Source organism: Mycteria americana, chromosome Z, assembly GCF_035582795.1.
Source record: "Mycteria americana isolate JAX WOST 10 ecotype Jacksonville Zoo and Gardens chromosome Z, USCA_MyAme_1.0, whole genome shotgun sequence".
NCBI classification, from domain to species: domain Eukaryota; kingdom Metazoa; phylum Chordata; class Aves; order Ciconiiformes; family Ciconiidae; genus Mycteria; species Mycteria americana.
In genome coordinates, this window is record NC_134396.1 from 27,428,679 (window position 1) to 27,452,136 (window position 23,458).

The 23,458-nt window shown below is 38.8% G+C and overlaps 1 protein-coding gene across 18 annotated transcripts in view; it reads right to left on the bottom strand.

Annotated features, from left to right (window-relative positions):
- Nucleotides 1-23,458, bottom strand: part of MPDZ (multiple PDZ domain crumbs cell polarity complex component) — a 137,731-nt gene that overhangs the window by 98,299 nt on the left and 15,974 nt on the right. For 17 of the 18 annotated variants that reach the window (XR_012778903.1, XR_012778915.1, XR_012778916.1 and 14 more), the window contains 12 exons: nt 20,618-20,833; nt 19,523-19,662; nt 17,275-17,488; nt 15,595-15,723; nt 14,173-14,376; nt 11,079-11,193; nt 7,923-8,011; nt 6,043-6,238; nt 4,658-4,747; nt 2,587-2,666; nt 1,192-1,338; nt 330-497 (listed from right to left, as the gene is read on the bottom strand). Coding sequence is in view for 1 of the 18 variants with exons in the window: in XM_075526233.1 (XP_075382348.1) it covers nt 330-497; nt 1,192-1,338; nt 2,587-2,666; nt 4,658-4,747; nt 6,043-6,238; nt 7,923-8,011; nt 11,079-11,193; nt 14,173-14,376; nt 15,595-15,723; nt 17,275-17,488; nt 19,523-19,662; nt 20,618-20,833 (1,788 nt within the window). In the remaining 17 variants the exon portion in view is untranslated. The remainder of the gene's footprint in view (nt 1-329; nt 498-1,191; nt 1,339-2,586; nt 2,667-4,657; nt 4,748-6,042; nt 6,239-7,922; nt 8,012-11,078; nt 11,194-14,172; nt 14,377-15,594; nt 15,724-17,274; nt 17,489-19,522; nt 19,663-20,617; nt 20,834-23,458) is intronic. The other variant, XR_012778912.1, reaches the window with a different exon arrangement.

Sequence of the window (23,458 nt, forward strand, 5' to 3'; positions counted from 1 at the left end):
AGCAAAGTTCAAAACCAGATGAAATACATTCAAATTCTAAAGAACACACAGTTCAGTTTGCCATACCCCCACAGCCCACCTGCAGAACAGAAGTTAAGTACTTCGGTAGATAGACCTGCGCCCCAGAATATTTCTGCCCATGACCTACCAGGATTGACATCTTCTGGTTGGCCTAAAGTATGGTTGATGAACATAATTTGCCTTTTTCTACTTACCTGGTTCCAAGTCCTAAAATATTAAAATGTACTTTCTAATCTTGTACAAGAACTTTATATGTTTGTTCTCAAGGAAACGGTCATTTTCTCAGTGATTTTTTTAAGACAAAATACCTTTTCTGTGAGCTGAACCTCAGATAGACTTAGACTCTCCAGTACTTCTGGGTGAGTGATGGGGGGAACTACCGGACGACAGCACACCATTGTCACCTTAACAGGCAGTTCTTTCAAGATATTGACCACATCCTTGTGGTTTTCTCCAAGCAAAGAGATGTCATTCACCTAAATAAATAAAGAATAAACAGTGTTTAGAAGTACAGTGAACAAAAATGGGTAAAAAGAAAAGCCCAATCACTAAACACTTGATTTAAAAAAAACAAAAACAAAAACAAAAAAACAACCAAACAAACCCCAAAAACCAAACAAACAAAACCAAAAACAACAACAACAAAAAACCCAACAAACACCATGCTAATGGACATTGTCAACCCTTAATTTCTACTCAATTTGGTGCTCAGAATCAGCACCAAGGTAAGTTTTGAACTTAATGGATAGTCTCATAAATTGCGTGACACCACCCTACAAACACCACATTACCTGTCCCTTCATGTTTCTTGCATTCACGAGAACCAAATTCACATTTTAATTCTAAGAAAATTATTTAGAACAGTAAACAGGTGTTTAGTCCCTTCACTGTGTAAGGATATTCCTGTTAAATCTTAATGCTTTTGCTAGGTATTCTTTTTTGGTGACCTTGAACTGTATCTGAAAAATCAGCTGAGAAATGCATGTAAGCATATACATACACATAATAAATAGGCATAAGTACGTATGAAGTGACTGCTCAAGCACTTCTGGTAACATCTGGTACACAGTTAGACATGCTACATTCCCAAAGTCATAACCTGTGAGAAGCAAGTCACTGCTCAAAAATCTTACTGAATGCAGACTAAGATAAAGTAGTATTTTTTCTTACTTCCAGCAGCTCATCCCCACTGAACAGCTTGCCGCTTCGTCCAACTGGCCCCTCCGGTAAGATAGATCTGATGAAATGGTGTCCCACTGTAGCTTCAAGGCTTATCCCTAACCCACTGCTTTCGCTAAATTTGTTAACTACAGCCACCTAAAATAAGATTAAGACATGGTTACTTTTGACATATTTACAGCTGTACCTGTTACTTTTCATTTCAATTTACATACAATAAGGTGGATATTCCAGAAGTGAGAAACCAGAAATATTGTCACATGTAATGCAGACTTCTAGACTGCAAAAGCATCCAAAGTTACTAGCTTAGGTTTTTCAACAACACTGAGGGAAATAGTAACTGCAGCTTAAAAGAAAGAATCCAACTTTAACTTCCCAATAAGATGAAAAGCATTGAGAGGGAAAAAACAAATACTAGATAAAAACTAAAATCTGCAGGCTACCCTTAGTGAAAGTTACACAATCACAAGATAGTAGACTATTCTGGAAAGGAAACTACTGTTATGGATTCACAGAGTGTTATCCAGGAACCACAAAAGACCAAAACACCCTGTTTGGAGTAACGTGACTATGTTGCCCCATGCATGTGGACACAAAGTCAGCATCACAGACCTACTCTTTTACCTGCTTTTATGTGGTGCTTCAGTCTCTTACGCAAGAACAACAAGAAAAGCCCCTTAAGCACAGAAACTGAAACACAGCCCAATCCAGTATGATCTATGCCAGATGGGAAAGAGACTCTGCAATGCATTTGTGTAAAAATGTGACAAATGCTTGGATCAGGGGGCAGTCGAGTAAAAACTGAAACTTTGATCACATACTACTTCAGCATAAACAAGAGGGAACTGTATATGACAACAACATATCTAGTAAAACATACTTTTCCAGACATTGCAGCTCTGGCATATAATTTTGAAATGAAGTCCTAAACTCAGACACTGCTTTTCAACTGTATCTAAAGTAAATGTCCTATGCATTATTTAGATGATTACATCAAACAATTCATTCAGTATGCAGAATGGGTAAGACGTTGCAAGCACTAGCTTCAAATTCTGGCTAATTAAGGCAGCTTTGAAGTTCACCTTAAAAATTATTTTTTCCTCTAATACACATTTATCCCCTTGAAGCTAGGAAATCTGTGAAACAATACTCATAGGCACAGTAACCTAAGAAGCCTGTGATTATTTTGCTAAAATCAATACAGAAAAATATATATCTATATTCAAAATTTATAATCAAAATAAAATACTCCCAACAGATTAAGGAGCATATGTATGATTTTTATAAATAAAGGAACAAATTCAATACAAACATATTTGTATGTTAGCAACATAATAGGCGGACAGATCAAAGGGCATTTAGTAAAAGTAATCAAAGCTTACCTACCACTATTTCATAATTCGAACCCATAATCCTCTGCCACTTTGCCTTTGTAGCTGCTTCTTCTGTGGTAGTTAGCTGGAAATCTAAAAGTTATGTCTGAGATTACTGCGACAAAAAGTAAAACACCCTGTCTATTCCTATAACTGATAAAGTATACGGACCATGCAAGACTACACAATCATTCCCGTGATGCCAGAACTCTCCTAAATATGACTAAAATCTTGAAATGTTTTGCCTCATCAGGCTTGAGTTTACCAGAGGAGAAACTTACAAAATAGTATTAGATCCCACCCCCGCAAAACTAACTGTAATTTGAAAGACATGAAGTTCAGTTAAAAAGTTTGGTGTGAATAGCAGGGAACAAAGGATACATATTTAAACTAGCCTCAGTGCTGAGTGAATTTAATGCAACTTTACAAGATAACGGGCACAATGCAAATGAAAAAGTTGTATGCATGCCCCGGGGCATTTGTTAAACCAGACTGTGTGTGGGCTGATCAGATTGATTCAGGGGGATGGCCGAAATACTTACATATGTGGTACTGCATACCGATCCTTTTGGACAGACCCTGCACTTTACAGAGTGTGCCCAAGGAAAGTTTTCAAACAAAAGCTGGAGGTTTTGTACTTTCAAAACTATGAGCGCAACTGTTAAAGATTTTTTGAAACTGTAGGCCCTAGAGGGCAGTGAGAAAACTCAAGTCCTAGCTCTTTTTCTTTTTTTCTTTTTTTTTTTCTTTTTTTGTTAGATTCACATACGTGCACAATTACAATGAGAAATAGTTCTAATAGCTAAAGAGCAGAAAGGAAATTGGAAGGGAAGGAGAGGAGAAAAGTAATGATGCTGTGAAAAATACAATGACAAGCTAGGCAGCAAACTGCAGCAATTCTTAACTTGATTGAAAGTTTACGTGCAGGTTGAAAAACCAGAGAAATGCTTTCCTCCTGCTTATTTTCCCCGTATTCACACTGTTTAAATTCTAGGGCAGGAAACAACAAAAAGCAGTATTTAGATACAACAGTCCTCAAACACAGTGGATTTAACAGGACCTCACATATTCAAGGTCCATGGTCTGTGCTGTGCCTAGGGTATCAGAATAAACTCTTCAGATCTGAACGCTCATCACAGGCGAAGACTAGAATCTTGATTACCAGATTAAGTTCCCAACTCCCACTGACTTTTAGTAAGAATTTAAAGTGACTAACAGCCTCAGACTCAGTTTTAAATCTAGTCATTGCTCAGAAACATTACTAAAAATAAAGCCAGGTGTTGTGTGGCATTCAAGTATGACAGTATTTTCCCCAAAGCAGAGACCTTGCAGTATCTGAAGGAAAGGTGTTTAAAACAAAGTCTTCAGCTATCCAGGATAGTGGAAAGCATGAGTTATGAAAAGATACATATCACAGAACTCATATGGGTGATGCTTTTCAGTTCCCCTCTACCTCTGGAAGCAGGAAAATGTTAGAAAACACATCAAGTGCTGTCTCAATCTGGAAAACATATCATCACATAGGACTTATGAAATGCAGCACAGTGCCTTAACCATTCAAGAGGGAAAGGAAAATACCGATTAGAAAATAAGAATTTCCACCAAGAGCATGGTGGGAAACATCAGAACGTATCAGTGCACCAGAACTGACTGAATTTCAAATATTATCAGAGAACAGAGATTGAAATGAAGGCAAGCATTTGTGAAAGGGAAGTTTATCAGAAGAGGTAGAAGTCCTGGAACTGCAGCTGGGCAGCTGCAAGCAGGTAGAAAGATAAGGCATGTTGGGGAATGAGGAGGAAAAAAGTTTAATACACAACTAGACTAAAAAGAGGGCTGAGCATGTAGTGGAAGTAGACTGCTTCATGTGACATCTTTGACACATAATTATTTTCAGAGACATACAGTAGTCAATGATCTTAGAGCACTCAAGAGTACATGCTTACATGTATGATTACTTTCACTTTCTAGCTGTACCTCACCTACACAGCACACAGGAGATGGAAAGGCACACAAAACACCTCATCTTTGTGTCAGCACACCCAAGTGCATTTTCACAAAATAAAATATTAAACATTGCAAACCTGTTTCCTGTTGTTTCATGTCCTCTCCAATATTTAACGGACTGGCACTGCATGGCAGTGATGGGGATCCCTGTTCTACTTCACCGTTATCTGGAAAAAGAAGAAGCAGCCTTTTCAGCTATTCTATGTGTTGTAATATTCATCAAGCTCATAGGCATGCCTCAGGGCACTGACTCTCTCTTCCACTGGACTTCAGAGGACCCATATTTGGCAAATGGAATCTGGCATGAGGGGCCCAGAAGAAATGCCATATTTTGATGACATTTTGCCTTCTCCAGTGAATTTTTCAATGAAACAAGAAAAAGAAGCACAGCTATCAGTAGCCGTATCAATACGATTGAAAGAAAAGTTACCGGAAAACATACAAATATACATTCTTTAGCACCCTTGTATTACCTTTTTTTTTCCCTCTTCTTTCCTTTGTGCAATTCAGGAAGCTGACACGGAAAAACAAAAATGCTACAGACTTGGAGACCGTCATACCTGACAGACTTTTCACTTGTAGAAAGCCTCTCCTACCACAGAGTTCTGTTAGGTATGTTGCTGACTGTCAGCTGTCTTGAACACCTCTAGGCTGGAGAAACAGCACTTTCTGAGCATTTCCTCTGTAATTTTTGCTAAAGGTGAGAATGAGAGGATGCCATACAGATAACATACTACTGGGTCCTTCAAAATATTGTGCGAGGTGGGGATTATGCCTCAGTCTATGAGTTGTGATATACTTCTGCTGACATCAACCTACAACACAAATACCTGAAAAAAATCTGTGCAGCCAGCCTCTGTGCAGATATTCTGTTCAAACACACTGACTTTCAAGGTCTGGCACATATACTTTGAGATGTGCACAGTATAAGATTAAGCTTCACTAATATAATCTCATCAGCAGCAAAATTAATATTGGTCATTGGCTTCTGAACTTTGTACACATACATAGTTAATGCCCTATCAGATTATTAATAAACTCTAGATATAGGCCACTCCTCTCATACTTCAAGCTTGTGACACTGACGTGGAAGAGTGAAAGGAACTGAGACTTGCTTTTGATCATTGTGGAGGGTATCTCTTTGCTTGCTCTTGAATGCAGCTCTCCCCCTTGAGCACGCATAAAATGTTCACTGCCTTCTTACCATTTGAAGATTTGCAGGATCAAAGTCTTGAAGCAATGCAGCCAGAGCTTTCAACACTCACTTTGAAAATGTAGCAAATAATACCACTGTGTCTAAAAGATTAATCAAACCATAGTAGACCAAATTCTCCCCTCATGTACAGCTGCTCTGCCGTCAGTAATAGCTCCCCAGAATGAATCTGGCCCATTTTATTTCCAGTTTGCAATTGAGAAGAAAAATGTTTCAAGCCAACTTTAAAGCAAAGCCAGTTTTAATTACCTTTGGCTGTGCCACTATCCATTGTTTGGAACAGTAAGTCCTTTTCAACAGCAGCACTGAAGTCCTCCTGGGGCTGAATATGATTTTCCTGCTTAAGCCCTCTTCTGATCAAAGTGAGCCGAACCGTTTGTCCCGTGTGCCGCAAAACATCAACTGCTTGCTGGTTAGTAAAACCCTGAAGATTTGTTCCATCCACCTGCAGGATTAAGCAGCTTTTCAGCCCATAAGACAAGACCCAGAAAAAAAAAGATGTCCAGGGCAAAATCATATGGTGAGCTCTCAGCATCTGTTAGCCTGAGCTCAAAGCAAGCAGAGGTACAAGAACAAAAACCTGGATGACTTAATGACATTGGATACATTAAGTACTTTCACCAGAATGCCCCGCAGCCAGGTAACAACCAGTACCACAGTGAAGTGGGGAGAAGTGCTTTGGGTGCCCACCACAGTGGGGCCAGGCAGATCTGCTCTGTGAGGTGCAAAGGACACAGCACATGCTGTGCAGGGCATGTTGTGCAGCCTGCCTGCTTGACTGCTTCAGCCATACCCACCTCCAAGTAGAAAATACTGGGTGAATAAACCAACACAGCCATGGCTGGGAGAGCTGGGGAGGGGAGGGTGAGGAGAGACACATCCATCCACTGTGATAGAAAGAACTACAGAGTGCAGCCGTTCTAAGGCCAAGTAACCTCAGACACAGTGAAGTCCAATTTCCCTATCAAACACTGTCCCAGCCAGCCAGATGTTATCCCTGGTCCATCATTTTAATACTCTAAAGAACAAGATTTTGGCCTCTTCTTTTTGAAGTTACCCCATTATCTCATTAACACAGGGTTTTTTTCTGAAACTCAAGACTTTGGCATTGTTCAATTTCATCCCATTATCCCTAGTGCACCTCACTTTTTATTCTCCTTCTCCCTGCAAACTCCATATTATCCTATTCTTTCTCTGTCTCACCCCTCAGTGCCTTTAATTTCTGAAATAATTCTAACAATACTATATCCCTTGTCTCCTGTAGTTGTTTCAGTCTATCTATACAACACACATATTCCATTATTTTAATTCCTCCTGCACGAAGAACAACTCCCCCCAGACCCTTAATCATTTTGTTGCCCTTCTCTGAACTTCTTCCAACTCTGGTGCTCTTCTAAATATAAAGTAATTAAAAATGAGCTGGGGTTATTTAATTTTTCCTCCACACTTAAGCAAACCATATTTTAAAAATGTTTATTATTCTTTTGTCTGAGGTCACTCAAATCTTCTTCTCCTTCTGCATCTGCAGTAGAAGAAATCAAACTTCGGAATAATCAATTTTAGCCATTTGTAGTCAGCATTTAAATCATTATAAAAACCATATATATTTCCACATACAAACATGCAGGCACATTTGTACTTGGAGAGAGATCCTAACTTGTTCTTAGTGCTGCCTTCACACAAATGCAAGGCCAGATCTATGACAGCCACAAAAACATGGTTCCTGCATTCATGGCCTGATTTTCACCACACAACTAGCATTTTATGCATGAAAATATTTTCTTCTTTCTCTGAGCATCTAAAACTTTAATGACATATTTTTAAAAACCATTTTGAAAACAGTTGCTTAATTTGAATCAAACTTTGAAACTTTGCCTTTACTAAACAGTTTCAAAGCTCCTACTGGTAAGACACACACATACAACACAGATTTTATTAAGAAACACAAGTTACACACAAGTAGCATAATCAGAAAGATAATGTGATCGAATACTCAGTCAAAAAAAGGACTTACCATTTCAACACCAATCCTAAATGTTTTAAACACGTACTATATGAGTATTTCGTTACAACTTAAAGAAGTAGAGTTTTGCAGACAAACGATCTCATTTCTTTCTGTGTTTACTTACAACTATAATTTGATCTCCCACATGGATTCTGCCATCATGTTCAACAGCACTGCCTTTTGTAATGCTTTTCACAAAGATACCAGAAGGTTCTGGGATGAAGAAACAGAGAAAATTATATTAACTAACTTATTAAGAAACAGTTTAAATAATGCAACAATCTCCAACTAATGCCACCAGCCAAAGGGAGAAAAAGAAAGAAAACACAATCTCCAGGTAAGATAAGGAAAGAATCCTCAAGAAAGTATATGCTTTAAGTAAAACACATATATCATTATCTTCCTAAAGGATGAGCCTGATTAATGTCAGCTTGCACTGGACTAGATTTCATTCAAAATCTTACAACACCAAATTCCCAATTCTTGCTGCAAAAGAAGAAATATTCTAACTTACCTTAATCTAAATGTTGAAACCAACATCGACAAAAAACCTACCCCTAACTCTTGGTCAGATTTAAAACTGCAGGGCAGAAAATTCAGTTTAAGTACACTAACCTGGTAAATTCTGTATTTTCTCTGTACTTAATAACTGCTTAAGAAAATGCATGCTTGGATAACCAAATGCAGAAAATTATAAGCACGCAGGACTACTACTTACATTTGAACCAGCTTTTAACTACAGCTGTAAGTCAGTATTTGATCCAATTGAAAAAAAAAGACACAAAAGAAAAAAAAAAAGACACAAACAAAAAAAAAAATCCAAACCCCAAAACAGAACCATTTTAGACAGTTACTGATTTTGAATCAGAAGGAAAAGTCATATATATAAAACAACTAAAGAAGGGACATTTTACAAAAAGAAATCCATTTCAGGAAAAACAGACTGGAATTTGTAACAACTTCAGCAGCTCAGTAAAGTGAAAATCTATGGAGTTCCTACATGAACATGTTGCACAGTATACATGAAATAGAGAAAAAATACTAGCATGAACTGGCATGAAATCACGTCTCAGAGTCAGAGGCCTGTAACATTGGTATCAGAAATCTTAACAGAATCTACTTTCCCTCAACAAATGTTCCAACTCTGTTAAATGAATACGTTTGATGGGAAGGTAATCCACAACAAATGGGTTTTAATGGCTGTCAAGACACCCTAGTGCCTTTGCAGACCTGAAATCCATCTTTTACTGGGCCTCAATATGACAAAAGTTCGCAGGAAGGAGGGCTAAATCTATGTTTTGCTCTAATGACTACATTCAGCTTAGGACAAATAAGACTACAAATATATTTAAGTCACAACACTGACAATTCTTTTCTGTTTTTTCTTAATTTGATGTTTTCCCAGATGTCGTGGTTTAACCCCAGCCAGCAACTAAGCACTACACAGCTGCTTGCTCACTCCCCGCCCCACCAGCAGGATGGGGGAAGAGAACTGGAAAGGCAAAAGTGAGAAAACTCATGGGCTGCAATAAGAACAGTTTAATAATTGAAATTAATTAATTAATTAAATAAATAAATAATAATAATAATAATAATAATAATAATAATAAAAATTGTAATGAAAAGGAAAATAACAAAGAGAGAGAAATAAAACCCAAGAAGACAAGCGATGTAAATGAAAACAATTGCTCACCAGCAACCGACCGATACCCAGCCAGTCCCTGAACAGCAAACCCCTCCACCAACCTTCCCCCCAGCTTTATTGCTGAGCACAACATCATATGGTATGGAATATCCTTTTGGTCAGCTGCGGTCAGCTGTCCCAGCTGTGTCCCCTCCCAACTTCTTGTGCACCCCCAGCCTCCTCGCTGGTGGGGTGGGGTGAGAAGCAGAAAAGGCCTTGACTCTGTGTCAGCACTGCTCAGCAATAACTACAACATCCCTGGATTATCAACGGTTTTCATCACAAATCCAAAACATAGCCCCATACTAGCTACTATGAAGAAAATGAACTCTACCACAGCCAAGATCAGCACACCAGGTTTTGCAAATAATTAAATGGCTAGTCTTACTAACTTCCAAGCGTTTTTATATCATACAGCTGTATGGTAACATGACAAGTTGCTATTTGTCATTCATGAAAGATTCAGCTGCAGATCTTGCTGTCCAATAGGTTTTTTGCTGCCTCACTGACAGCAAAGTTGTTCTTTAACTCAGTGTTATGTCACAAAATGAAGTGAGATGCCCAATTAGTTCCTAAGGCAAGAATATTTTCTAATGCAGTTATATGCAGCACAATAATTTAAAATCAAAGATGGTAATACTCCAACACTAAATCAGTTAAAACATGCTGTCAGATCTATCACATGTTCTACAATTTAATTTGCCTTTTAAAGATTCAACTGGAAGCTGCTGAAGTTCGGACCTACACAAACTGTGACCATCCTGTCCTATGGAACAGACTGTTAAAATTTAGTCCAGCTTCTCAAAGCCAACAAATTATGCCTATAAAGTGCCAATAACGTGGGATATATCTATCCATACATTTTTCTAACAATATATACATGGGTAGAAGTCAAGCCAACAGCTCTTGGAGAAGTTTTACAACACATTCAACAACTGTCCCTTCCTAGCAGTATTGCATTTGCCAAATCCCCGCTAGGGAGGCCTAACAGAGTTCTGGATCATTTTCCTGAAAAATGCAGTGGAAATTACAAAGTAAAAATACACAACTGTACACGAACACTGTTGCATTTATTTATTTAAATTAACTTATTTGTTGGCTGCAACAGCCCAGAGGTCAACAAACACTTTTTATATCCAGAAGTCACTAAGGAATTCTTTATCTGCCAGCAGTACTATACATACTGTTTAAAAAATAGTACCTTCTAAAACTACTCAGAATACTAATGTGTTATCTTGTAAGACCCGTTTAAAAATGAAAATGTAATTTAAAAAGCCCAGCCAGTTCTAACAAAAATGGCTCAATCTATTTTAGAATTGTTTTGCAAAAACATGTAAGCACAAGCTTTAGCCAAGAGTGAATATAAAGATTGATTAAAAAATGCTGAGGTGGGATTTTATAATAAAACTGATTGCTTCTAATCTGAATGTCCTTCTCACAAAAGGAAAACAATTCCTTTTTCTTTACAAACTTTAAAAAGATTTTAGATGGTGAAGGTTTTTCTTAGACATGCTATACCAAAACTAAAATTAAGTCTTTGACACACATACACCACAGTACACAACAGATTGTATAGTAAACTCCAGGAATCATTACCTGACGTTTTGTCTCCAATGTAACCAGCAATAGTTATTCCTAATCCCTGGTTGTTTTTAGTGAGTTCGACATTAAATTTCTCCCCATCTTCACAGCTATCAACAGAAGTATCTGCCTAATAAGAAAAACATGATTAGAAAGGAAGCTTTTTTCTTTAAAGATCCACCACATTCTTTGATGTCATTAACATGTAAAATTAGACACAAATGTAAAAAAGAAAGTACCAACTTTGTTTCTGCTCTTATTTGATATTCAGCAGAGAAACTAGACGTAGGTAATATTCCTCACTGTAAAGCAATGCAGGTCACAGCCTCCCCACCCCACTGCCCCTGGGATATTACCCTCTAACCCAGAAAATCATTATTTGATTACTAAAATGACTGGTGAAATTTGTACAAATTGAACAATGAACCTCTTGTACAGTAAGTTACACAAACCATGCTTAAATGTTAGAATATGTAGCTTGCTGCCCTTCTGGGACCTTCTCAGAACCAGCTTTAGACTGCTGTGTTATTTAAAAGAACAAAAAAGATCAAAATTGTATTTTGTATTCTATTTGTTTAAATTCCTGTTCAATAACTATAGCTATTTTTTTCCTATGCATGCCAAGTTTAAAACATAATAAAAGCTATTTCTACTGAGGCAATTATGTTTCTTGCTTTTGAAAGACTTAAAAATTCTGTTTTAGAAAGTAGCAATTATACTTCCAGCTAGTTAAATAATTACAATCTCTGCTAACACCTACTACAGCCCTCTGAATTTCAATAACAAAGAATTTTTGGAGTAATGAATTCATTTATTTATTGTTAATGTAAGCACAATACATACTAAAATCCCATTTCAACAACATTGCTTTCGTATTTAAAGAAAAAAATCAACTTATAAAACTTCATTTGAAATTTTAAAAAAGTGTTTTTAAAAATTTTTCATTTTTCATCTGAAACAGACACTTACTAGCCACTTCCATAGCCGATATATATCAGTATACGATTACATATACAAGGCTTCAATTTCATTGTATTTACATGGACATCAAAATCTATGCACATATTTAAAATGGGAATTCATAAATATAGTACAAATCTATCAAGATCCTGCTATACCCTTATTTTATTCTGTCTCTTCTGCATGACAAATAGCAGCTAATATTTTTTGAAGTACCAATACAGCAACCAGGCAGATACTAACTAAACCAAGTTTGACTAGATGAGTATGCATGTGCCAAAAAAAAGACGACTTCAGGAGAGCTATGATGCTACTTGCCAAAAGAGAATCTGACTTCAGTTCTTTACCTGAACAACTCCACCCAAAACCACAAACACACACAAGAAAAATAAATTTCTACTGCTTTCACTGCCTCTCTGCTTGATAATAGAGGATTATTTTCACCACAGGTAATGCCACTAAAAAACTGCTCCAATTTCCATAACCTCATGAACTTTTACAGGATAGACATCTACAGGGGATATGATGAGAAGTGCCCATTTTGGAAAGCCATTCTGCTCTCACTAACAGCTTTAAGAGCATTCTGAAGTCTTCACCCACCCTGTATTTGCCAGGAAGAAACAGACAAACCAAGCTGTTTCCATCATCATCTTCACTCCAGACCCAAATTAATGAGGCTTGCAGCACCATTAACTGGGTGCTCCCTCCAAGAACAAGACTTTGTACAGGCAGAAGCAGTTTAAAAATAGCTTGCCTCCTGCCAGGAGAGATGTTCCAAGAACAAAGTATTGAAAAGGATGGAAATGGAGAGGAAGGTGGCAAAAATGTCAAATTTTGCCACTTGGTGGCTTTGAGCTATTTCCTCGGTACTAGAAATCCAACACATCCTGCAGCTGCAGATATGGCCTTCAACATTGCATCATATAACCTCAGAAAGGCAAATACTGAAGAAATATACACAGATGAAATCATCAAAGTCAGCTTCTCTGTTGAGACTGCTGCCTTTCAGATAAATAATATTCGGGCTAAATATTGATCCCTTTACCTAATAGCCAGGTTTTCCTGCCTCTGAGTGCTGTAGAAACACAAAAGTACCAGTCTGTCTCTCCTCTTAGATGTTCAGAAGACTCTATGTTAAGATTAACTTTCTTTGCCATACAGCCACAGTGTTTTCCACAGACACCACTACAACGGACAGAGGCAAAATAATGGTAACCATGCAAAAATTTTTAAGGCTTTTTTTCTTCCAAAGTAACCTATCTGAAATGTAATTTGTAACTGGGAAGAAAATGTCTCGAAAAATAATAGGAAAAAGTTAAAACAAAAAATTCTTTGTAAGGCATAAATTCTATCTAGTTGTAGACTCAAAAACAACCACCTTTTTATTCTCTCATTCACTTACTCCACGTATTCACAATTAAATGTATCTGGTCATAATTACATGATACAAAACACTACTGTTTGTGGCTCCCCTGAAACCAGGCTTTGCTGCAAACATGCAAATGACCTACCTTGTAGAGGTTTTGAGCTGACAGGACATGATAATATTTACAGCATTTTTTAAGTGGCTGATGGTTGCAGAGGAGTAACAGCACAGAGAGTACAGTCATCAGCAGGGGAATAAGGGTAGCAGCTGGCTGACTTTTTTGGAAGATGTCTAGCAAATAAGCAATGCCAGGTGATGTAGGAAAGGAGCAGCATCTGCGTGCTGGTTGGTACAGGGAGGAACTGTCTGATGGATGGCTTCAATGATATGGAAATAAGAAATGCTCCGGGAGAGGAAAAGGACAGGTGGACAGAGAAATGCTGCAGAGCCAGCTTGCTCTGTCTGAAGAAAAGACTGCATGGCTTCAGTTGCTCCCAACGTATTACTGCACAATCACAAGCATCTCAGAACCAGAAGTTATTCAGATCATACTTATGGAAGTCCTAAGCCTTGATCCCAAAAGGCTTCAAGCATACAGTTCCTTGCATTGTGGACTCATGACATTTAAATTCTCCCAGACTGTCAGTTGAGAACACTGCCACTGGGAAAGAAAATCCTGGCTTTTGAAAACATAAGCGTGAAAGACACTCAAATAGCAGTTAACAGAAATGGAAGTTGGAAGTAAAAGTTTGCCATGAGTTAAGTATATTCACTGTTGCTTACTTGTTTCTCTGGTGTGGAGATGGTTACTGGTGTACCTGGAGGGACTGCCGGTGGAGGTGGCTCCTCAACAGGACCTCTTGCAATTACCAGTTTCACTCGATTTCCACACTGCCTCAGAACTTGTGCCACCTGCTCACTGCTCATTCCAGCCAGGTCTGTATCACCAATTTTCAGGATGTGGTCTCCACTACACAATCTCCCATGCTCGAGGAAGAATAATGATGAAAAAAATCTATTAACATCCTGCCATTTCTCCCATGTACCATACAATTAGAAAAAGACCACATAGCTTTAGTCACTTTTAAGACACATGAACCAGGTGACTTCTTTTGGGTGACAAGTCAATACCCTGATAACAGGGAGAAGAAAAGTATGTTGCCTAATGGCACACTAATTTTACTAGAAATTTCCCCAGAAATATCCAGGACATCCTTTTTCAAGCAGCAAGCACAGAAAAAAATGCATATAGTTATGGTTACTACCTACTGGCATTTAACAACTGCATGTAGATTAGAGAACTTCAGGTTTCGTTTCCAAACACACTTCCAAAAGACAGCATACAAACATATATTCAGCTTTACACTTCTATTTAAAAACTGGTCCTCAGGAGTAACTGTAACTTCAAAATAAAATACATTTCTCCCTTACTTCGATCCAGTTATTTATATTGCTTTACACTGGTTTACTCTCCTAATGATTTACCGTTAACCAATAAAAAAGCTTCACATGAATTTAGCCCATATGAAAAGTATTAAAGAGACGGGTCTGTAAAAGGAACCCATCTACCTGCTCAAGGGAAGAGTGTGGCAGTAAATCCTGTCCATGCATCTCCAGGCCCTGTTATCAGGCCACCAGTTCTGTGGTTGGAAGACTGACCAGTCTCTGTGCCTATTCAGTCCTTGACCATCATTAATGCAGCCCTAGACACTTGTCCAACAGACAAGCTTGAAATGGGCTGTGATCACCAAATTCAATTCTCATGAGCCCTTCAGGCAGGAGCAGAGCCCGTGTCCTGAAGCAGACGCAAGAAGCCACATGCTGCTCCAAGCTTCAGTGAGCCCAGCAGAGAGAAGCAGATGCCCTTAGCTGTTTGGGCAGAGCAAGTAAGCGTTTGGTGCGTGTGTCCCCCTCCAGATTGCAACCAGTATATTCATGAAAGAATTAGGAGTCTAAATGCATCTGCAACAAACATGTATAATGTAAGCGGTTTGAAAATGTGATTTAGAGCCTAATCCAGCTTTTACATTCAAATGCACTGATCCCCTGTACTAAACACACCTTTACTGAGGATAAATTTCATCACTTGCTCTCTCTTTTTTACACTTATGAGGAAAAAAGCTACAGCTACTTAGCTTGATTATAAAAGTAACGAGTAACTTCACACCTTCCTGAACAGTAAGCAGAAGGGTAGGTTGAATTTACCTGATCAGCCACCCCTCCTGGGAGGATGGTTTTAACAATCACTCCGGTTGACTTTCCTCCCACTATCCCAAATCCCAGACCTGAGCCATCGTTCACCAACTCAATGGTCTCCACATGCTGCCAGTGAACCTACAAGGAATAAATATAAGCTTGCAAGTGAGAAAAATACTGCTGCTAGGAAATCTCACAGGACTGAAATTAAAACCTTCAGATAAGTGCATGTTCACATAGGCCATTATAACAAAGCACAAGAGAAAGCATAAACCCAGTTCAGAGGTTAAGGCTGAAAGCAGCACCAGGTACTGCAAGGCAGGCATTAGCAGAATTGCCCCCTGTGTAATGAACAAAGATTTCTGGGTTGTCTGATGTCAACAGCACTGGAATGAAGTAGCTCTGATGGCAGCCTTCATGTTCTGGCGGGAGCAAAACTGCTCTGAAAGACAGACAAACGCCATCTCGCTTGTGTGTCAAGGTACTGAAGGGACGACTGGAAGCTCCTGGTATTGTTTCTCTTGAAGAACAAACCACACCATAAACTCATCTGAAATTTAAAACCGCAGCTGATGCTCCAGCAGGTAGGATCTCGAAAATAAGCAATTATTTTGGAATAATCAAGGTACTGCAAATTCCAAGTTAAGCGAAGGGAACACAAGGACTGGGAAAGGCATGCATCAAAAAACAGAAGGAGCTGTGGCAGGTTTGAAAGGAATATTTTTTCAAGCAAGGGAAGTTGTTCAGAGCATATGGAGGCAATCACATAGTGAAAGAAGAGTGTCACAGCAATACTGGAAGAGCGCAGGCCTCTCCTATGTGCTGACAGGAAAAGTTAGGCCAATCAGCTTTATTCCTGCACACAGAAGAAAAGAACAATTCTGAAATTTCTTCACTAAAGGTGTTATGCTAATGATTAAAATAAACACTAAAATAGCTGCTTTTTCCAGACTGACAGCTCCATATACTTCTGATTATCAACTCCCTTAAAGAAGGGCCACAGATGACTGAACAGCAAAACCTACAGAAACCAAAGATAGGCCATTTCATCCCAGGACAAGCCATTACATGAGTAAGACACCAGGAAGAGAAAGTGCAGTTAGTATCACCATGTTTATGAGCTATGTTCTCTACACCTATATGTACAAAAGCTTTCAAAAGAAAGGAAATGTAGCAGAGCTGTTTTCTGGGGTTCCTAAAGTGTGTCCCTACACATGCCATTTTGATGGCTCTCTCTCGTTGCTTTACTTGAGCCCCACCGCTAACAGACAACAGAGAAACAAACGGAGAAGCACCCATCCAGCTGGTGGTGCAGATCAGATTGCACTGCCTCAAAAATTTCTGTTTGCCCAAGCAGAAGGCAGAGAGAAAAAAAGATCCTGTTTACCACTACCTCAAAATAACGCTTCATAAAGTAACGTAAACATGTTGTATTTGCATTGGTGAACACAGAGAATTTGGCAGATGGGAAGAAGGAATACATCCAAGATCAAGATCCCCCCCCAGCAAGCCTGAATATTTTCTACTCTTTGCATGGGAGAAGGTACAACAAAGACAGATAGAAGAAAAACCTCAAGAACTGTGAAGGAAATGTACATACAAGTTACAAAAAAAAGTCTCAAAATACTAGATGCAGTCAAGCGCACACATGCCCAGAACTGAATACACAGACATTTGGGGTATACTCACCGGGTTGGAATGGGCTGAAACTGTGCTAGCAGCAGATGGAGACCGGGAAACTACAGGACTGATGAGCTGAGGGAAAGTGCCCCTGGCCACAACTAGCTGGACATTATCTTTTGCTTTCTGTAGGATGCTGATAGCCTGTTGATGTGTAATTGTCTGATCAAGGGCTTGTCCGTTAATAGCAAGGATTTGATCTGCTTCCTTCAGCTTTCCATCTCTGTCATGTATGTGTAAACAAGGAAGGGGGATGACAAAATAAACAAACAAGAAAAACCAAAGAAGTGTTGCCACAGAAATTACAATATTTTGACAATTTTCCAGTATTTTTAATAACCTGTTCTCTATTCCCCCCACTTTTTAATCTCTGCCTGCGGTTTTGCTGAAAGGACCTGATGCGGCACCCTGGTGATCGCTTCCTTTGAAGCTAATCCCATTGCCACTCTCCCCTGGCTACTACCCCCTAGCTAGCTTTCTTCTCCCTGTACCCCCATGCGAGACTAAGCATATTAGATCTCGGTCGCTCCCAACCATAGCCTGGGAACTTATGTTTATTCTTGACTTTGAGCCTCTTGCTTAACAGACCAAGTGCTCTACTTTGTTCAGTGCGCCCATTCTGAATATTCATCAAACCGTGGAGTGGAACACACTTTCATCAAGATGTTACAGAAACAAATTTTGTTTTGCACAAAACCAAGGGGGGGGGGGGGGAAAAGAAAAAAAGAAGGGGAGGCAGAGAGAGAAACAGAAAGAAAATAATAAAACAGATCCTTTTTAAACAAGGGGGGAAAAAGCCCTGAACAAATTAAAAAATAACTCCTTTGGACAAAAGAAGCACTACTGTAAGATTACATACTGAGCCCTTCCCCTGACCTACTTCAAAGGAAGTATATGAAGCCTACACAGATGAGTTACCCTCTGCCTCCTCCACCACTTCTATTGCTTCTCCAATAAACCAGCAAAAACTCTGCAGCCTTGTCTTACACATCCCAAAGTGGCAATACTTTGAAAACAAAGGGCAGCAATGAAAACAAGGATCCCTATTACACCAGCTTTTGTGAGGACCTACAGTGTAGAAGCCAAGGTACTCAACAGCATTCAGGAAAAACACCATTTAGCTTCAACCCATAACATTTCACTCGTGGATTTGAACTGTATTTCAGAGTGCTCTAGAAGACTTATTACTGCCAGGGCCTTTCTGATTTATGAGCTCTGAAATAGTTGTTGAATGTTTCTCTTCTTGCTAGTGAATTGGGCAGGGCCTGATTCAGTAAAGATAGGTCTTAACTCCACGGAGTAAAAGAAGTAAAAGCAAAGACCTCTTGATCGGGAAGAAAAAAAAATTTAAAAAGAAAGTGGAATTTAGGCAGATTAAAAAATATTGTAATGACATAGAGCATGCCACTGAATTAACTCTATAGGCCACGCTCTGCCGTCTGTTAAAAGCAGAGTGTTCAGACCACAGATGATCAGAAAATTTCTCCCTACAGCGCGGTGAGAAACAGCACTGAGATGACTCAGCCGCCCCACACAACATCCAGAGCACAAAGCAGCTCTGGCCAGGATCCTGATCAGCAAATCCACACACAGTGATACACCCCACCAGTCTGCAGTGAACCAGTGCTGCTGCCATTCACCACTAAGTTTGTTTGCTCCCTCGGGCTGTTCTTACAGCAGAAATCTACTTCTCTCAACACTACTTGTGGAATCAGGATTAAAGTCTAAAGCATACTTTCAGCAAGCTATTATTATTGCTGAATTTCTGGTAACATCAGCTGAATATCTCTTCTTAAGAGTCCAAGAATGTTAGGTCAAGCCTTGCTTGACTTAAAAGCTGGGTTTCACACCTGCTCAGTGGGACCCTACCTAACAAGCAACCCTGATAGTTACAAACAATTTTTTTGCACCAAATTGTTTTTCAGTGCATTCAAAGACAGCAAAATCTGTATTTTAGCTTTAAAAGCCATGACACAGAACAGAACCCTCCCCATTTTCCCTGTTGGAAAGGAGGTATTATAAACAAACCACAGAGAAACTCCATCTGTAGTTTCCAACAATTCAGAACAGATCATACACTGCCTTGTTCCAACATTACATAAATTGTAGTGATAAGTAATTTTAAATCTGCTATGATGTATGGCTTAGAATACGAGAGAAGTGTGCCCTTGTACCACAAAAACAACAGCAATAACACAATAAATTGCAGTGTCATGTTAACACTTGGTACAGTAAAATATTCCAGTAGTAATCTTACCTATGTGCCACACTTCCCTCCTGGATTTCTTGCACAAATATTCCTAGTTCACCCCTGTTTTCACTCTTGAGTCCCACAACACTGAAGCCCAAACCACCACTTAAAGGTTTAATGAGCTCAATGGTCTCAACAAGACGACCCTGTTCCACAGAAGAAAAAAAAAGGGTAAAAATGTTAAAAATGTTGAAAAGCAGCATTAATGAATGTGGTAAACAACTTGGAAGTGAGTTTCTAATTTGAAAACTACAGCAGGACAAGGCTACACTAGCTAATAACTGAAACACAGTTGTTTGCTTCCGATTTCTCGCTATCAAAGTGACAATTATGAAAGATTTGAGAAATAAAGATTATTACAGCCCAGAAGAGGAAATCAGGAAACAGCAGCTAAATATACAGAGTTTAGGCTTAGAGGTGACTAAACTAGGATATATGTGTCTACAAAATTTTAGAGGGTACAAGCCAACTCTCAGGCAGAACTACAAAAAGACGATGAATTTCAGAAAGAGGGAAAAAGTAGGACGGTGCAAAAGGCTCTCCAGGAGAACAGGAGAACACTTTCCCTATCTGGCTCTATTACAGGTTAGTTAGAAAAATTATAGAACATATGCCTGGCCATTCTCAGCTCCAGCCACTGAAGGGACTCGTACACCATTTCTGCCTACCACAGACAAGCAGTAAGATTACAGAACAATGCGTAGCAAGGCCAAAAAGGAATTTTCCATCTTATTTCCAAGCAAGTCACAGAACTAGCTTTTGCTATTTATGCACACAAGAGCACGCTCTGACAAAGCATCTCCCTCATGCACAGGGCGGCAGTCCTACAATGAGCATGGAAAGATAATGGCATGCTGATCTGTGAGAGGCACAGTGCCCAGCTAAGGACAATAACTCAGCAATGACAATGTCAAGGCTACTTTTCCAACTGTTTTCTCATTTACCATTTGTTCCTCAAATTAAAAGGTTATTTTTGTTTTATATAGCAAGTGAGCTCTGGTTTGCTTAATAACTCAACGGCTTTTAAATAAACATACATGTATTTTAATCTTCCAGATAATCAGTGATCCACATTTCGTGGTTACCAGATTACATGCTTACCTGGGACATATTTCTGATCAGCTGCTCAAAGTCATCACTAGAGGACTTCCCATTAATCTGAGGAGTAATGGATCTCATGGATGCTTCTAGCACATTAGCTGGGCTGCCATTCTGCTGAGCCAATAAATATGACTCATTATGTGGCAAGGACCCCACATTCACACCATGAAGCTGGGCAAATTCACCAGTGGAATGTATAGAAGGTGTAATATTTACCTGTAAAAGATTGATGGCAATACAGATTTATAGGCACAGCAGAAACCTCCTCCTTATCCAAGAGTATCATGATAGGACAATTGCTTGCTAAAAATATCTGAACTTCCAATTTGTAATTTCAAAAAGACATTTTAAAAAGAAAAAATATCTTTAATATTTATAATTGATATAAAGTTGTGAATTATCAGCATAAAACATGAAACAAATTGATGAAAATAATCTGAAGTTATTTTCCATACTTTGCCTAAAATTCATTTGTTCATATCAGCATAGAAGCTTGAAGTACTCCAACACAATGGTAGAGGTAAACAAGTATTAACAAGCTTTTTCTACAGTACCAGTATTTTTAAAAACAAATTTATCAATTATTTTACAAGAAAAAAAAAAGTATGTGTATTTTAATGAAGAAAGAAAGAAACCCCACCAGCTACATAGGGAACAAATTTCACTGGTCAGGGTTTCTGCATCACTACGCACTATGGCTGCCAATGTGACTCTCTACATGAGCTAGAATTAAATACAAAATTACTGAACAAGTCTAAAATCACCAGTCGTACCTTTAAAATCACCAAAAGTCGTACCTTTACACAGACAGCCTTGACAATACACTTAAAGCAGAAAAGAAAGTACAAAAATTCTCCACGTTGCCCAGCCATAGTAAATTACCTATTTTCAAGCAGATCTCTGCCAGCCAACCTAATGAATGGCTGGTGGTGGTATAAAGCTCAGGTGAAGCAGGAGCCCTCATTTGGCTGTTGTCCCACTTGCCTGTTGACTGTCAACAGGCACTGTTTTACTCCACATCAATCTGTTTCATACTTGCCTGGCACACTAACCACAATTTAGGACCACAATATTGCAGCCTCAAATACTTTTCATAGTTTTACAGTGCAAATTTTCAAGCATTCTGCACAATACAAAAGCCTGGGATTCTCCTTCCTTGAAGCCTTATTTTTAAACTTCAAGTATCAACAAAAATTTTCAAAACTGTAAATGTATTCTAAAATGTCTACTGCACCAGTCTCAACTGTTTAAGCATGCTACTTCCATTAGGTTTATCATATCATTCTTCCAAGAGTCTGGTCATTAAAAGGTCAGTATTGTTCTCCATCACACAATTCCTTCTCATCTGGGTGCTTTAGGAAAATACAATAGAACAAATGTCATTTGTTAAACATTTTATGTACCTGGGAAGACCCTCAAGTTACAGAAAAAATACCACAAGACAGCACTGGAAAGAAAGGTCCTCAACAGCACTTAGCCCACTCTGCCATAAAAAACTGGAAAGAGGAAAACCAGGATGTTTGAAACTCAGTGATTTTCATCACAGTGATTACGTTCTGTTGTCCATATTAGTGAGGAATCACTTGGGTTGTTTTTCAAACAAATCATAATGCCTAAAATGTGTACACATACACTTTCTTTAATCACATACAGTCATTTCAGCAAGCCTGTGAGGCACAGGTAGATAAGCCTTGTTTCACAGTTCATTACATGTAACAACACCCAGAGACATAATCAAATTCTGCCCTTCTGTGAACGCAAGATTTCCCCTTACATTATATGCATGGATTTGAAACTAATGAAGTCTATGCCATACCATGTTTCTTATCTGCATGAGTCCATATAATAGGTTAATTCACTTCCACCTTCCCAATGTCATCCATTTCAAGGTATAAAAGTATATCACTGAACTTGGTCAATTAATGTGCTTCATTTCTTGTCCTCCTCCACCTTCAAATCTTCTTATACATCCCACTGTCATGTTCCTTCCCACAAAAAAATTGTCATGGGTCAAATTATTACTTGTAAGAGTATCTAACACCACTATAATTAGCCAGTCTTGCACTGCTTCTATTTAAAAACATTTTTACATTTCAACAGCAAGATAAAGCAGCTTAAGAGTATACAAGATACAAACCCAAGTTCCTCCTCATGTGCACTCAAAGGCCATAGTATATGGGTCTGATATTACAAATGTTAGTTAAGTCACGGATATACGTTCATTTTCTAAATTGCAGTGCTCACTGTAGAAAATAGCACTGAACTGCCCTTCCTGCTGCAGGTTACCATCCTCAGAGCTTGCTTGGTGAAAGGAGTCACTAGAGAACTCATCACCTGCTCAGGCAAAGCCAGCAAGGTTAGCCTAAACAAGCAACAGCATAGCACAAGCAAAACCTACTGATTTTGCCCAATTTAGATTAGTGAGAGCGCACATAACCTCTTCGGTGCAGCCTTTGGAGTGGTAACCTCAAACTAAATAGGCAAGGCTCAGCAGCTGAGAATGGTAATGACCCCAGTCAATATGATTAAACCTATAGAAAAATACATGAAGTGCCTTCAATTTCATTTAGCACTGTTCTAAACACAGCATTACTCTGTCTTCGGACCCTTTTAATGTGGCAGGAGCTTCCTGAGGTTTCATCCTTCAGGATGGCAGAAGTGGAAGGGTCACCGGTATTACTGATAGTCCTACAAAACCCAACTGTGCGTGAATTTCCTGCTCTGAATGGAGTATGCAATGATCTTCTAAGACAAAAAAGGGAAAAGAAGGAAAATCCTAAAATAATGTTAAAAGCAAAATTTGAGACTATATACAGAAAGCTAGAACCCCTTCTGCTTTAC